A 12,263-nucleotide genomic window follows, 5' to 3' on the forward strand; every position below is an offset into this window, starting at 1 on the left:
TTTCTCCTCCTCCTCCCCACCTCCTCTCCTCTTCTCTCTCCACAACATCAATAATGCACAGTCTGCAGTTTCAAATCTTGATTCCACCCTTCACAGGTAAACAACCTAACCTCTCAGCTTCCTAGTCTCTATCATAGGGGGAACAACAATCCCTACCACTTATAGGCCTTGAGGAAAAGTCGACGTGGTCATCTATATAGAGCACTTAGCAGAGCTGTGTTAGGTGGATATGGGGATGAGCCGCCCACATCTCCCTTTCAAGACTGAAGGAGTAATTCCCTCAACCATACCTTCAGGTGTCAGCCCACTTTGAGAATTTCCATGACTGAAGAGAGCCACCTTGTCCAAGGTTACACCCTGTTCCAAAGGGCAGCAGTCCACAACCAATGACTGGTGGATGCAGAGCTATAAAGGCCCAGCTCCTCTGTCCCAAGTTCGTTTGACTTTGAAGGACCACCCCAGCTCCAGAGGCTCCTCATCGGCTCAGCTGAGTCTTCCTTGTGACTTCACCCAGCCTAGCCTCCCCCTGGGCTTTCTCCTGCTGCCTTCCCTTCTAGAGGTATTGATCCCAAGAGCACTCCCTGATATGCTCCTGTCCATCTCTAAGAATGGTTCCCAGGAACCCTCCACCTTCTGACACTGAGTGGGGAATGGGTTTAACACAGAGCAGGCCTGTGCAATACAGGTAGGCACATGGCGCCAGAACTTGGTCCAAGTTTGCCTGTCCATGTGGCAGGGGCCACTCCAGTGGCTCCACTGCCCAGCTGCTTCTCAGCACCTCCCCCTGAAGCTGCTAGGATTGGGATAAGGGAGAGATTTAGGAGCTTGGGAAAGCTGTGGGGAGGAGGTCTGTTCTCAGCTGAGCCTTCCTCAGGCTCAAGGCAGTGGCCGCTGTGGGAAAGAGTCAGAAAATCAGTTCTCACTCCTCTTGGTGATTTATGCCGGACAGCTCTGGGCAGCCTGGCCCGCCCCTTCCTCCCTGAACAAGAGGGGCCCACAAAACTTCATGGCCTCCACAGCCCTGGGCTTTGGCCTCACTTATCCTGTATTTCAGTCTGCAGTCCTGCTTTCTGCCTGGGAAACCAAGGAAAGTCATCCTTTATCTTCCGAGTTCCTCTGGACCCCCCCTCCCCTCCAGCCAAGAGGCCAACAGCATTAGGTCTTTTAGGTATTTTCATACCTGTGCCATGAAAAACTGCCTCCTGGGCTCAGCAGCTAGGGGAGAGGTCGCTCAGCTTTAGGGCTCTGCTGGCCAACACCTATTCATGGGTGACCTTGGCCAAGTCACAGCACCTCCCCTTGCTCACCTGAGGGACAACACACCCTACCCACTCTTCAAGGACCCACCCTGAAGGTGTCCGTGGCACCCCTTCTTTCCTCCACTCTCATCACAGTGGCTGAGAGAACCGAAGGAAGTAATGATGGGCATCTGCATCAGTCCCAAAGTATCATGAAAGGGATTCCTTGCCTAGGAAGGGAGACCTTCATCTCCTCTTTTTTGTTTTATTAAATGTTTATTTTTGAGAGAGACAGAGAGGGGGGAAATGAGGGGCAGAGAGAAGGGGATAGAGGATCTGAAACAGGCTCTGCACTGTCAGCACAGACCCCAGTGTGAGGCTTGAACTCACAAACCTTGAGATCATGACCTAGCCAAAGTCGTACGCTCAACCAACTGAGCCACCCAGGTGTCCCTCACTCCTTTTAAGGCAACTGGAGAAAACACACCAGCAAACTAGACTAGGAGTTGGAACATTCTGAACATTTGAAAGGGCAGCTTTAGGGGGCAAGGGTGGGGGGAGGGGAGGATCCTCCAGGAAAAGGCTGGTGGATGGGGCAGGCCAGAGGCTAGAGGAAGCTGGGGGAAGCCTGATCAGTCCTAAATGACCTATTTATGAGCCAAACTATGGGCTGCTGGTTTTTCTAGAGAAGGCTAAAAATCCAAGTTTCTATCTTCCTTTTCTCAAGTGAAATCTCCCGGTTTTAAAATGTTGTCTACGAATTCAAAATTTTGAAAAATCACTGAGGGCCAAGTCAAACATGTCCAGGGATTAGACTGGGTGGATGCCCCTCTGTGGCCTATGATTCACAGGTAGACAGCCTCCTCTTTGGCTGCTCTCAAGGCCTCTGCAGTCTCTCCCCTGCGCTGCTGTGTGTCCTACAGCTGCGCCTTCCACCTCCAGCAATGACCATATCCATTCAAGTGCCTTTCAGTATCATACACTCTATGGTTAGTCTTCATAATAAGAAAACAAAGATCAGAGAGCTTATCTGCACAGACAACAAGTAAATGGAAGATGTAAGATACTGGACTATAAAGCCATAGTGGATTCTTCCATATAATTGCCAGGGACTGATCTTGGGGCTTCTCCAAAGTGAGACAGATGTAAAGGGTCAAGGGAAAGAGGTGACCCCAGGCATTCACTTGCCTGTTCTAAGCTAGTACAGGATGAATGGTCAGCCAGTCAGCACATTTGCTCCTCTCTTGGGCAGCACACAGTCTACTCCAATTGTTTCTGGGTCAGTCTCTCCAGCCTGAATTTGAGTTCCTGGAGTTTGGGCCTGTACTCCTTTATCCTGGAAACTACAGCGAAATCCTATAGATGTTTACCACGTGATCAACAAATGCAACTGAATTACATGCACTGGTCCAGATATGCCCATGGAACCTGTGTTCGCCCTGGAGGCTTTGGAGGTCTCTATCTGCAGTCTGCTTCAGTCTCACCCCGTCTGGGGTGACCTAACACTCCATTTCTCTTCCTCTAAAATCACAAAAGTTGCTGTCTCCATCTCTGGTAGTTAGTACTTAATACTTGGAACGTTCTCAAACTATGTTTGTTGAAGTCAGTCAACGAGTATTTTCTAAGTTGTATCCTGACCAAAGGAGCAAACAGAACCCAAAATCCAGTCCACGAGCTCCTCACCAAGCCTGTGTGCCAGCCTGGGGGAAAGAGGCACTTTCTTCTTACTGGTTAAGAGGGGGTGGCTTTTTGTCATTCTTTTGAATTCCCTGTAGCTTGCACAAAGGCATGGCACATGCTGGTGAAGACCCCATCTCTCTGCTCCTGGCACTATGCCTGGTACACGGAAGACCCTCATCATGTCCACGGAGATCATTTACCTCAGCAGGCATCTGCTTTGTGCCTACTATGTACAAGGTTTTACCATGGCTGAACCTCCCAAGAAGGTGGACAGATTTGTCTGCAGGCATCAGCAGCACGTCTGCAAAGGACAAGTTGGAGTTAACTTCCCATCCAGTGAGCTGGCTCCCCTTAATATGGCTCAGATTTTATTATAGCTGCACTAGACACGCCCTAGCAACTTGCTTCTTCTGGGATGGAGACCAAAATTCTCAAGACAAGGCCTGCATGTAACTAGAGTCTAAGCAGATAAGCAGGGAAGAGAAGCACAGGGGGAAAAAATCACATCCAGACATAGATATACAAAAGGAGCTCTTCAACATGGCCAGGACTGAAGTCCGAGGGCCCTGGCCACGACCCCGCCTGGCTTACAAGTGTCAAGGTCATGCACTCTGCTCTGGTTCTGAATACTACCACTCCCAGGGAGGGCCAGAAGTGGGTGGGATGCAAGGAGAGCTGTATTCAGTGTCTAGTTCAGAGAGGTGGGAGTTGTTCAGGGGAACTGGCAGGAACAGGGAGGAAAGGCCCGAGGAGGAAGCAATGTTGGGGTGCCTCAGCCTCCCAGACAAGCAGGGTGGTGTCAACAGCTCCAGCTCCTCCCCAGCATGTGGACCAGAAATGCCTTCGTGAAGCAGCTAGCAGATGTTCTGCATTTTTGCTTCACCCATTTTATCTGCATTAGCAATATGATCTTTTCTTTTAAGGTTTATTTATTTTGAGAGAGAGGAAAGAACTCAAGTTGGGGAGAGGCAGAGAGAGAGGGAAAGAGAGAATCCTCAGCAGCCTCCACCTGTACTGCAGAGCCTGATGTGGGGCTTGAACTCAAGAACGATGAGATCATGACCTAAGCTAAAATATAGTTGGATGCTGAACAGATAGAGCCCCCAGGTGCCCCAGCAGTAACAATGATGTTAAATGTGAAAGCCCCTCATGCTCTGCCACAAAAGTCCCTCTGGCAGGAGATATGGGCATGTAGCCAGAAGCTATCAAGTTCCTACAAAGCTGCACATCTTATATTTTAAAATCAACACAAAACGTGCATTCTACATTATATCTTACTTAGGATATAAACATGTTTTACACTTAGATTTTTTTGAGTGAAATTGATATTCCAAGAAGCAGCAGATTTATTTTGTCACTCTGTATATAATCGCCTCCACTGATCGGGGACACCCAGGTGTGAAGGTATCATTCATCATAAGCTTTCCCTCTTGTTGCAAAATGTCCCCACCCTGTGTTTTACTCTCTCCAAAGCCTACCTGGCCAAATTCTAACCCTCAGTTAAAGGCCCTGCTCCAATGTCCCATGAGGTCGTACTCAATTCCCCTCAGGCTAGAAGTAATCTCTGCCCTCACACCCTCAGCTCTCTGTGTGCTTCCTTTACCTCTGATCAAGTTCCTTGTTAGCCTTTCATGTCTCTGTCTTACTTTCCTCATGAAAAGTCAGCTACTGGAGAAGTTCTGTCTGATTTTTCCCCGAATCCACCATGGAAACTGGCAGTGTATATTTAGTAGGTACTCAATACATTCCGAAAATGTCTTCAGACTACTACTACACTATTAATAACAAGGGCAGTTTCACATGGCTATGGGTCAATGTACACCTCTACTCCGTGGTGCATTTATGCTTGCCTCTCACCAGCCTGTGCTCTGGGCCTGGGAAAGCAGTGCAGAATCTTGCTGTTAGTGCTGCAGTGGCTCATTTTCTAGCTGGGGATGCCTTCAGTCAAAAAAGAAAGGAAAAAAAAAAAAAAAAAAAAAAAAAAAAAAAAAAAAAAAAAAAAAAAAAAAACCACAAAAAACAGAAGCAAAAAATGGGATCATACCTTAATATTGTCTTCTGGCCAAGAGTTCAGCATTGTTGCAAGGTGGCCTTTGTCATGAATGGTGATAAACAGCCCACTAGGAAAAACAAAACATGTATACACAGAGAAACCAGGCAGTCAGAATAGGAACAGAGCAAAGACCACAATACTGTGCATCACTGCATCATTTAATTTTTCCCACAGACCTGGGCCAGGGCAGTTTAGAGAGCCCTGCCCTGGCCTTCCTCCAATTTCTCCTCTCCACAAGGCAAGGAGTCCACGGGGCCAAGCGCTGTGCCCTCTTGGGGACTGTGCTCAACAGAGCCTGCCCTCTCCCTTCCTCTCTCTAGAGCAGGCACACAAGATCCCAGAATTCTCTGAGTAACCCCAAAACTGCTTCAAGAAACTATGTCGGCCTCTTCTGAGTCCCTCTTCTAAGTACAGAGCACACTACAGTGGGCAGACCCCTCCGCCTGGGGCTGTCACTGGAACTTGGACCTGTGGGTCGTGGTGTCCAGACACAGGCAGTGGGGGATGGGGCTGGGGAAAGGGAGAGGTGTGGGCTGCCAGCTTTGAGCCACTTTTCCTTGCAGCACTAGGGCCTGTGACTTCTAAATTCAAACTTGGCCTTCCAGGCCAGCATGAAGGTGTATCTGTAAAGGTGGGAGGCTGGAACATATTTTACTCAGCAGTTTATTGGCATGATTTAGAACTTCTAAAGTTCAGCCCTCTGTCTGTGGACCTGAGTCTTCTGTCAGGGGATCAGGGGTGGGAAGATGGGGTAGTTCATGCCACTTCTTTCTTTTCCTTTTGTCCAATACACCCCAAAAGGCTCCTTTTGCTAACAAAGCATGCGCTCTGGTTTGCCAGTGTGAGGAGGCTGGGGAGCTGTGGGAGAACAGCTTCCCCTATTTGCACTGCCTTGGCTAACTCAGAGAAGGCTTCTAAACAGAGCTTGTCATGGCTTCATTAGATGTTCACATTTTGGATCCTTTATTTAAATCATGCCCTAGTCAATTCTGTAAACACCCGTGGCCCTGCTCTTTGGTTTCAGCAGTCTTGTAAAGTTCCCAACTGTGGGCAAATGTCCTCTCTGCTCCCTGTACACTTCCATCCAGGCAGCCAAAGGCAAGTGGAGAAAGTCTTACTATAGGGCAGACTGACTGGCACTTCCACAAATTCTTTACTGTCTCAACAATCCCTATGAATTGTCAACAAATGACCGGTCTTTGTTCTTTCATGGTTTCTCTTGTCAAAATCCACTCATTACACCCTTTGCAAAGACTATTTTAAGTTTCTCTGTTCTCAAGCCTCCAACAAACAGCCTCACCTTCCCCCAACCCCCCTAGTGACTTCGTCTCTGAGGTCACATGAAGCCATGGGATGGCATTTCTGTCAACTTTCCACCATGAAAGCTGCAAACTTCTGCATCTGCAGACAGTTCCTTCATTCCTTCCGTTCCAATGAATATTATAAAGTCTTATAGTAATTTACCTCTTCTCTCCTCTAGACTGTCCATTAACCTCCCATCAGCTCCACAATATCCCCAAGTCTTTATCGTCTTAAAATATTCTGGCTTTTGTTGATGACAGTCTCTTGAAGAGAGTAAACTCTCTTCAGATAACAATAATAAAACTGTCATTTTTAAGACGATTACATTATTGTTATAAAACTTAGGAGTGTATAAAATATACATATTTTAAGACAATGGAAGTTGGCCAAAAGCAGGCAGAAACTGAAAGGGAATTTACCTTTGAAAGTAGGAATTAATCACACCTCTTGAGATTTACGTAGGTTTATAAATTTGCAGCTTCGTGTTTGAGGGGAGTCTAATATGAGGCCAATTTAGTGCAGCAGAGAGCCTTCCTAGCTTGAGGTTTCAGAGAGGGGAGTAGGGGCTGGAAGAACAGCCAGGAAGTGAAAAGAGGCACTCCGGAAGAGAAGGAGCCACAGAAAGAATGAACTCCGGGGTGGGGTATAAATCCTGCACACATCATTGAGCTGCTGACCATCACCTGTGCACACACGCATGCCTGGCAAAGCAGCCACAGCTGCGAGCAGTGAAACATGAACAGAAATTTCAGTTGCTGTTGATCTGGAGAGACAGAGTTTTACACAGTGCTCCTTTAGTATTCTACTTACTTTACGCATGTTAGACATTTTCCATCGTAAAAAATTTTAAACAAAACAAACCAACAAAGATTACCAAGGAACCCCCAACGATTTTTGGTTTCCACATTCCTTGCCAACACTGTGCCTTCTCGCTCCTCTCTTCCATCGCCAAACTTCTTAAAAGTGTGGTCTACACCAGCTATGGTATATCTTCTCTCACAGTCATGCAGCCAAAGCTGCACTTGCTAAGGTGACTTCCATATCAACAGTGTCATCACTGTCAACACTGTCATCAACAGTGATTTCCATATCCCTGATTATAACAGGGATTTTCAGTTTTCATTGCCTTTGGCTTCCCAGTAGCATCAGACACTTTCATGTTCTCCCACCCACCCTTTGGCCTCTGAGACTCTCTCTCTCGGAGGCTTCCTCTTACCTCTGGCTGCTAGAGGCTCTTTGTCTTTCATGTAGAGCCATCCAGCTATTAGGTGTTATAGTTCCTCAAAAACTTGTACTCTTCTGCTTTCCTTCTTACTCTTATTTCTATATGTGATCTCACCAGCGCCCCCAAAGCTTTGGGCTAGTTACTCTCAGATATCTGCAGTCCAGAGTTTCTCACCTTTGGTGCTACTGACATCTGGGTTGGATAATTTTTTGCTGTGAGAAGTGAGGTGGCCTGTGCATTGTAGGATATTTAGCAGTATCGCTGGTCTCTACCTACTGTGCCAATAGCACCCCATGCCATGTTGTGACAACTGAAAATAACTCCAGACATTTCTAACCTGTCTCCTGGGAGGCAATGTCACCCCTGGTTTTAGAGCCATTGTTCCAGACCTTTATATTTAAGTGCCTACCTGACATGTCCCTTTGTATGTTTCAAAGGCACTTCAAGCTCAGCAGGTCCAGAGCCAAGTCTATGATCCTAACCTTCTACCACTATGACTCAAGGACAGGACAAAACAAAGACCCAAGACAAACCTGATTCTCTTCCCTTCCTTCTTTTCTCAGTGAATATTCCCCTCACCCCACACTCCCATCTAGTATATACATCTAGTTTAAACATCCCACCCCCCTGGAACCAATCCTCTCCCCTTTAATATAACCCAATGCTAAGTCCTTCAATTCTACCTTCTACGTAGTCCTGGTTCATATACTTCTTTCAACCCTAACACCACCTCCCTGGTCCAAGCTCCTATTCTCTCTTCCCCAAAGAAAGAGTGGGGTGTCCCTTGGGACACCACCTCTTGTCTTTCTTCAATCCATTTTCCACACAGTATAAAGAGAGATGTTCTTGAAATCAAAGTCTTAACTTTGTTATTCCTTGTGCTTGTCTTCCCATGGCTCTTGGAATAAAGACCCGAGTCCTTAACACGAGGCCTGGCCTGAGGAGGTCTTGTTAGGGATGAATTTCTGCTAGTTTTTACTTTCCCACAGCTGTACTTCTAATATCTGTAAGTGATTTCTCCCCTGGGTTTTCCAGAGCGAGTCAGGTGGAATAATAATGCCAACAGGATGCCAATTCTTTCCAGCTGGAAGAACTGAGTCCCAGCTCCAGGCTCACTGATGACTCACTGAATGACCTTGGGGAAGTCATTTGCCTACACTAATTAATGCCAGTGACGCATTCCTGGCCTCTTGAAGCTGTTTAACTTGGCCCTGTTCTAGAAACGTTCCTCACCCAAACAACTCTGGTTCTCAATATTCACCTGATAAGATTGAGGCATAGTAGTGATACTTAACAAAAATCTCACATACTAAGGAAGGGGTTTGATCCATGCACACTATTTCAGATCTTAGCAAAGCTCTCGTGTGATTAATTCTAAACACAGAAAAAAATACGATTATGAAAATTCTTTGGTACATTAAAACAGTCCCTCTTCATTGAAGATAAGGAGAGGAAGGAGGGAGACTCAAAATGTTTTACATTTAAATTTGAGTTACTAAAATTTTAAAAGATTCTTTTTCTCTCTCATTTTTTTGCATATATAATTTTATGCTCTGCAGGGATCATGCTGTAAAAAAACACCTTTTGAAATGTATTAAAAGCTTTTAATCACTTCTCAAAGTGCTCTTCCATCTATTATCAAAACTATAGCAGGGACAACTGGGTGGCTCAGTTGATTAAGTGTCTGACTCTTGATTTCAGCTCAGGTCATGATATCACATTTCATGAGTTTGAGCCCAGCATTGACCTCTCTATTGATGGTGAGGAGCCAGCTTCAGAGTCTCTCTCTTTGCCCCTCCCATGCATGCTCTCTGTCTCAAAAAGGAAATAAACTTTTAAACAAATAAACAAACTATAGCTACAGATGATCCCAAATTGATTGCCCTGGATGGGGACTTTGAAATATCTAGTCCAAAGACTTCATTTTATAAAAAGAGGACATGGGCATCCAGAGAGACCACTGAGGCTACTAATGAAACATTTTTCTTTGATGCATGTTGGCGAGAAAGTAAAACGTGCAGAGTGAGGGATTCTGATTGTAAACAACCAGACTGCAGGTTTGAGCAGGATCCTAAGGGGGGCTCTTGCCCATCCATCCATTTCTTGGCAGAACTGGATCTGGGAAAAAAGAAAACCTCTTAAATGTCCTCAGCAACCTATTTGCAGGTTTAGCCACTTTCTAGTCAGGGGACACTATCTTTTCCAGCAGGACGTGGTGATGGGGTTGGCTGTTATCTCTGTTTCCATGTGGTTCTGATCCAGTGACAAGTGCAGACGTTCATTCTCTGTGTAACTTCTTAGTGACTTCAGGAAGTAAACACATAAGTGCCACGGGAGGATCTCCTGCACCTGCTTTGTCTCACTCTGAGACCTTAGACTCACAGGCATCCCTGAGGCTAGAATGGGGATTTTCAACTAATTTCCAACAATACAAAGCACTGAAAATAATGGGGCTGCAAGCGACTCACGTGTAATTTTGGGAAAATGGCAGATGGAAGGTAGCACAGACTAGGGGTTAGATACACGTGCTTTATAAACATAGCACATGGATTCAAAGCCTGCCTCTGTTACTAGCAAAGTGGCTATGGACAAGTCACTTCCCTTCCTCAAGCTTCAGCTCCTCATTTGTAACATGACAACATGACACTGGCTGCTGCATACATTTGCTATAAGGACTAAGACAATGTGTATTTAGTTTATCACAGTATCTGTTGGTATACAGTAAGCACTCAACAAGTGGCAGCTCTTAGCATTGCTGAGCTAGTATAGTGGGTAAGAGTCCAGACTCAGGGGGCATCTGGGTGGCTGTTGTGTCTGACTTCAGTTCAGGTCATGATGTCATGGTTTGTGAATTCAAGCCCCACGTCGGGCTGTGCTGACAGTGTGGAGCCTGCTTTGGATCCTCTGTCTCCCTTTCTCTCTGCCCCTCCCACCTCTTCAAAGATAAATAAAATTTAAAAAATAAAGAGTCCAGACTCAGGAGTCAGACTGCCTGCGTTCAAATGCTAACAAAATGCCAGTGAAGTGCCTGGCTCATAGTGAATGTTCAGTGGATGCTAGTAGCTAATTATTAACTTGTATTTTAACTAGAATTATACCAAATCAATGTGCACGTTTGTTGAGAGCCATGACTGGCAGTTATATGTGCCTTTGGTGAAGGCAGTCGTAAAATGTAGTGGAAAATCTTTTCATTATGTGGGTCATTGAGTGAGGGCAAAATACTGGGGTGATACACACTTCGGACTAAAAGTTTTCCATGTTCCTTGCAAGAGCTAGTATTAAATGAGTGTTATCAAGAGCAAACGGAAAGGAAAAACAGGGCACAAATGGGCAATATTTACTTGTTCACTCACTCATTCACCATTCATGCTCTCATCCACTTATCTATCCATCCATCCATTCATAGGCTTTTTGAGTGTATCTCTGTTCTAGGAACCCTGCTAGGGTTAGGCTTTTTATGTACATATCTTAATTCTCATGGAAGACTATCAGGTGGGCAACACCATCATTTGATAAAGAAGATTAGGAAGTACAGACGTGAAGGTAAAGGTGAGATTGAAGCACAAATCTCTTGGTTCCAGCAATGTGGCTCCTTTAGTGTGTGATTTGGGGCAAGTCACTTCAACTGTCTGTGCCTTAGTTTTCTCTTCACTAAATTGGGAACAATGACTTCTCCATTGTGGAGTGACTGTGGATGAAACAAGCAAGTTCACAAAAACTCTGCACATTGGAAAATCCTATAGACATGTGAATCTTGGTGTTTGTCTGACCTTGTCCAATATGGTGAGTCTGAGAGGGGGTTAATGTGAAGTCATCCAAGAGCATGCCAGTCTCTTTGGTTTCCTGTGGTCTCAGACAGCTTCTTGACACCTAACTTCATCCATCAAGGGCCCGCAGGAAACCAGAGAGACTGGCATGCTCTTAGAGGGGTTCTTTCCATGAGAAGGAGTCAGAAGCCCACGGAAATGAATGATACCCTGTGAAGCACTACCTTTGACAGCTGGTGTGATGTTATCATCCTGCTCCAAGGCACAAAGGGAGGCAGGAAGGTGGGAAGCTCCAGGAAGCCCTGGGCTGAGATGCAGAGGCGTTTCCAGCTTTTGAGTGAGTTACAGGCTGCCCTGGGGGATCCCAAAGCATTGAACATCCTGCAGTGAGCTAATGTAACCTGAGCATTCATCAAGGCCAATGACTCCTCTGAGTGATTAGAACAGAACATCCTGTACGATGCTAACAAAGATGGGCACCTGGGACAGAGGCACTCCTGGGAATGTCTCCCTGTTAACAGTCATTAAGTGGAACAGGAAAAAAAAAAATAACTTTGGCTACTTGTTACTTCCCCCCCATTTTTCCTGTTTACTTCAGGGAAACACTTCTGGAATCTGAAGGAAGAACAAATATATGTAGTGAATATGGCCAGTTGCCAACCTATGGAATCCAGGGCTTAAATAAATACATGCCCTGCTTTATATAACATACAGCCTATTCTTGAAAAATTGTGAGTAAATAAAATATCTATATGTAAAATTATATTATTCATGCATTTGGGAGGTTGCTGTTTTAGGGAGACCTGCTGAGAACTGTTTGCAAACACAGATCACTGTGCCCTGATTTATGGCTTTCACAAATTTGGACTCTCGAACTTCAGCTTCTTCAGAACTTGGATTCTCTCTTGGCTGATGCCTGGACAGCAGGACCCACTGACCAAAGCCAAGAAGTGGCCAGAGAAGTGGGGCAGCCCCCTTCCACATGGAGCTTTGGGATA

At 45.7% G+C, this 12,263-nt stretch overlaps 1 protein-coding gene across 2 annotated transcripts in view; it reads right to left on the minus strand.

Moving 5' to 3' along the window:
* The window catches only part of ME3 (malic enzyme 3), a 197,096-nt gene that overhangs the window by 71,605 nt on the left and 113,228 nt on the right, over positions 1-12,263 (minus strand). For both annotated transcript variants that reach the window (XM_039254349.1, XM_039254348.1), the window contains one exon: positions 4,963-5,038. In XM_039254349.1, the coding sequence (XP_039110280.1) occupies positions 4,963-5,038 (76 nt within the window). The remainder of the gene's footprint in view (positions 1-4,962; positions 5,039-12,263) is intronic.

The sequence above is a fragment of the Hyaena hyaena genome, unplaced genomic scaffold (assembly GCF_003009895.1).
Source record: "Hyaena hyaena isolate Hyena2069 unplaced genomic scaffold, ASM300989v1 scaffold_491, whole genome shotgun sequence".
NCBI lineage: Eukaryota > Metazoa > Chordata > Mammalia > Carnivora > Hyaenidae > Hyaena > Hyaena hyaena.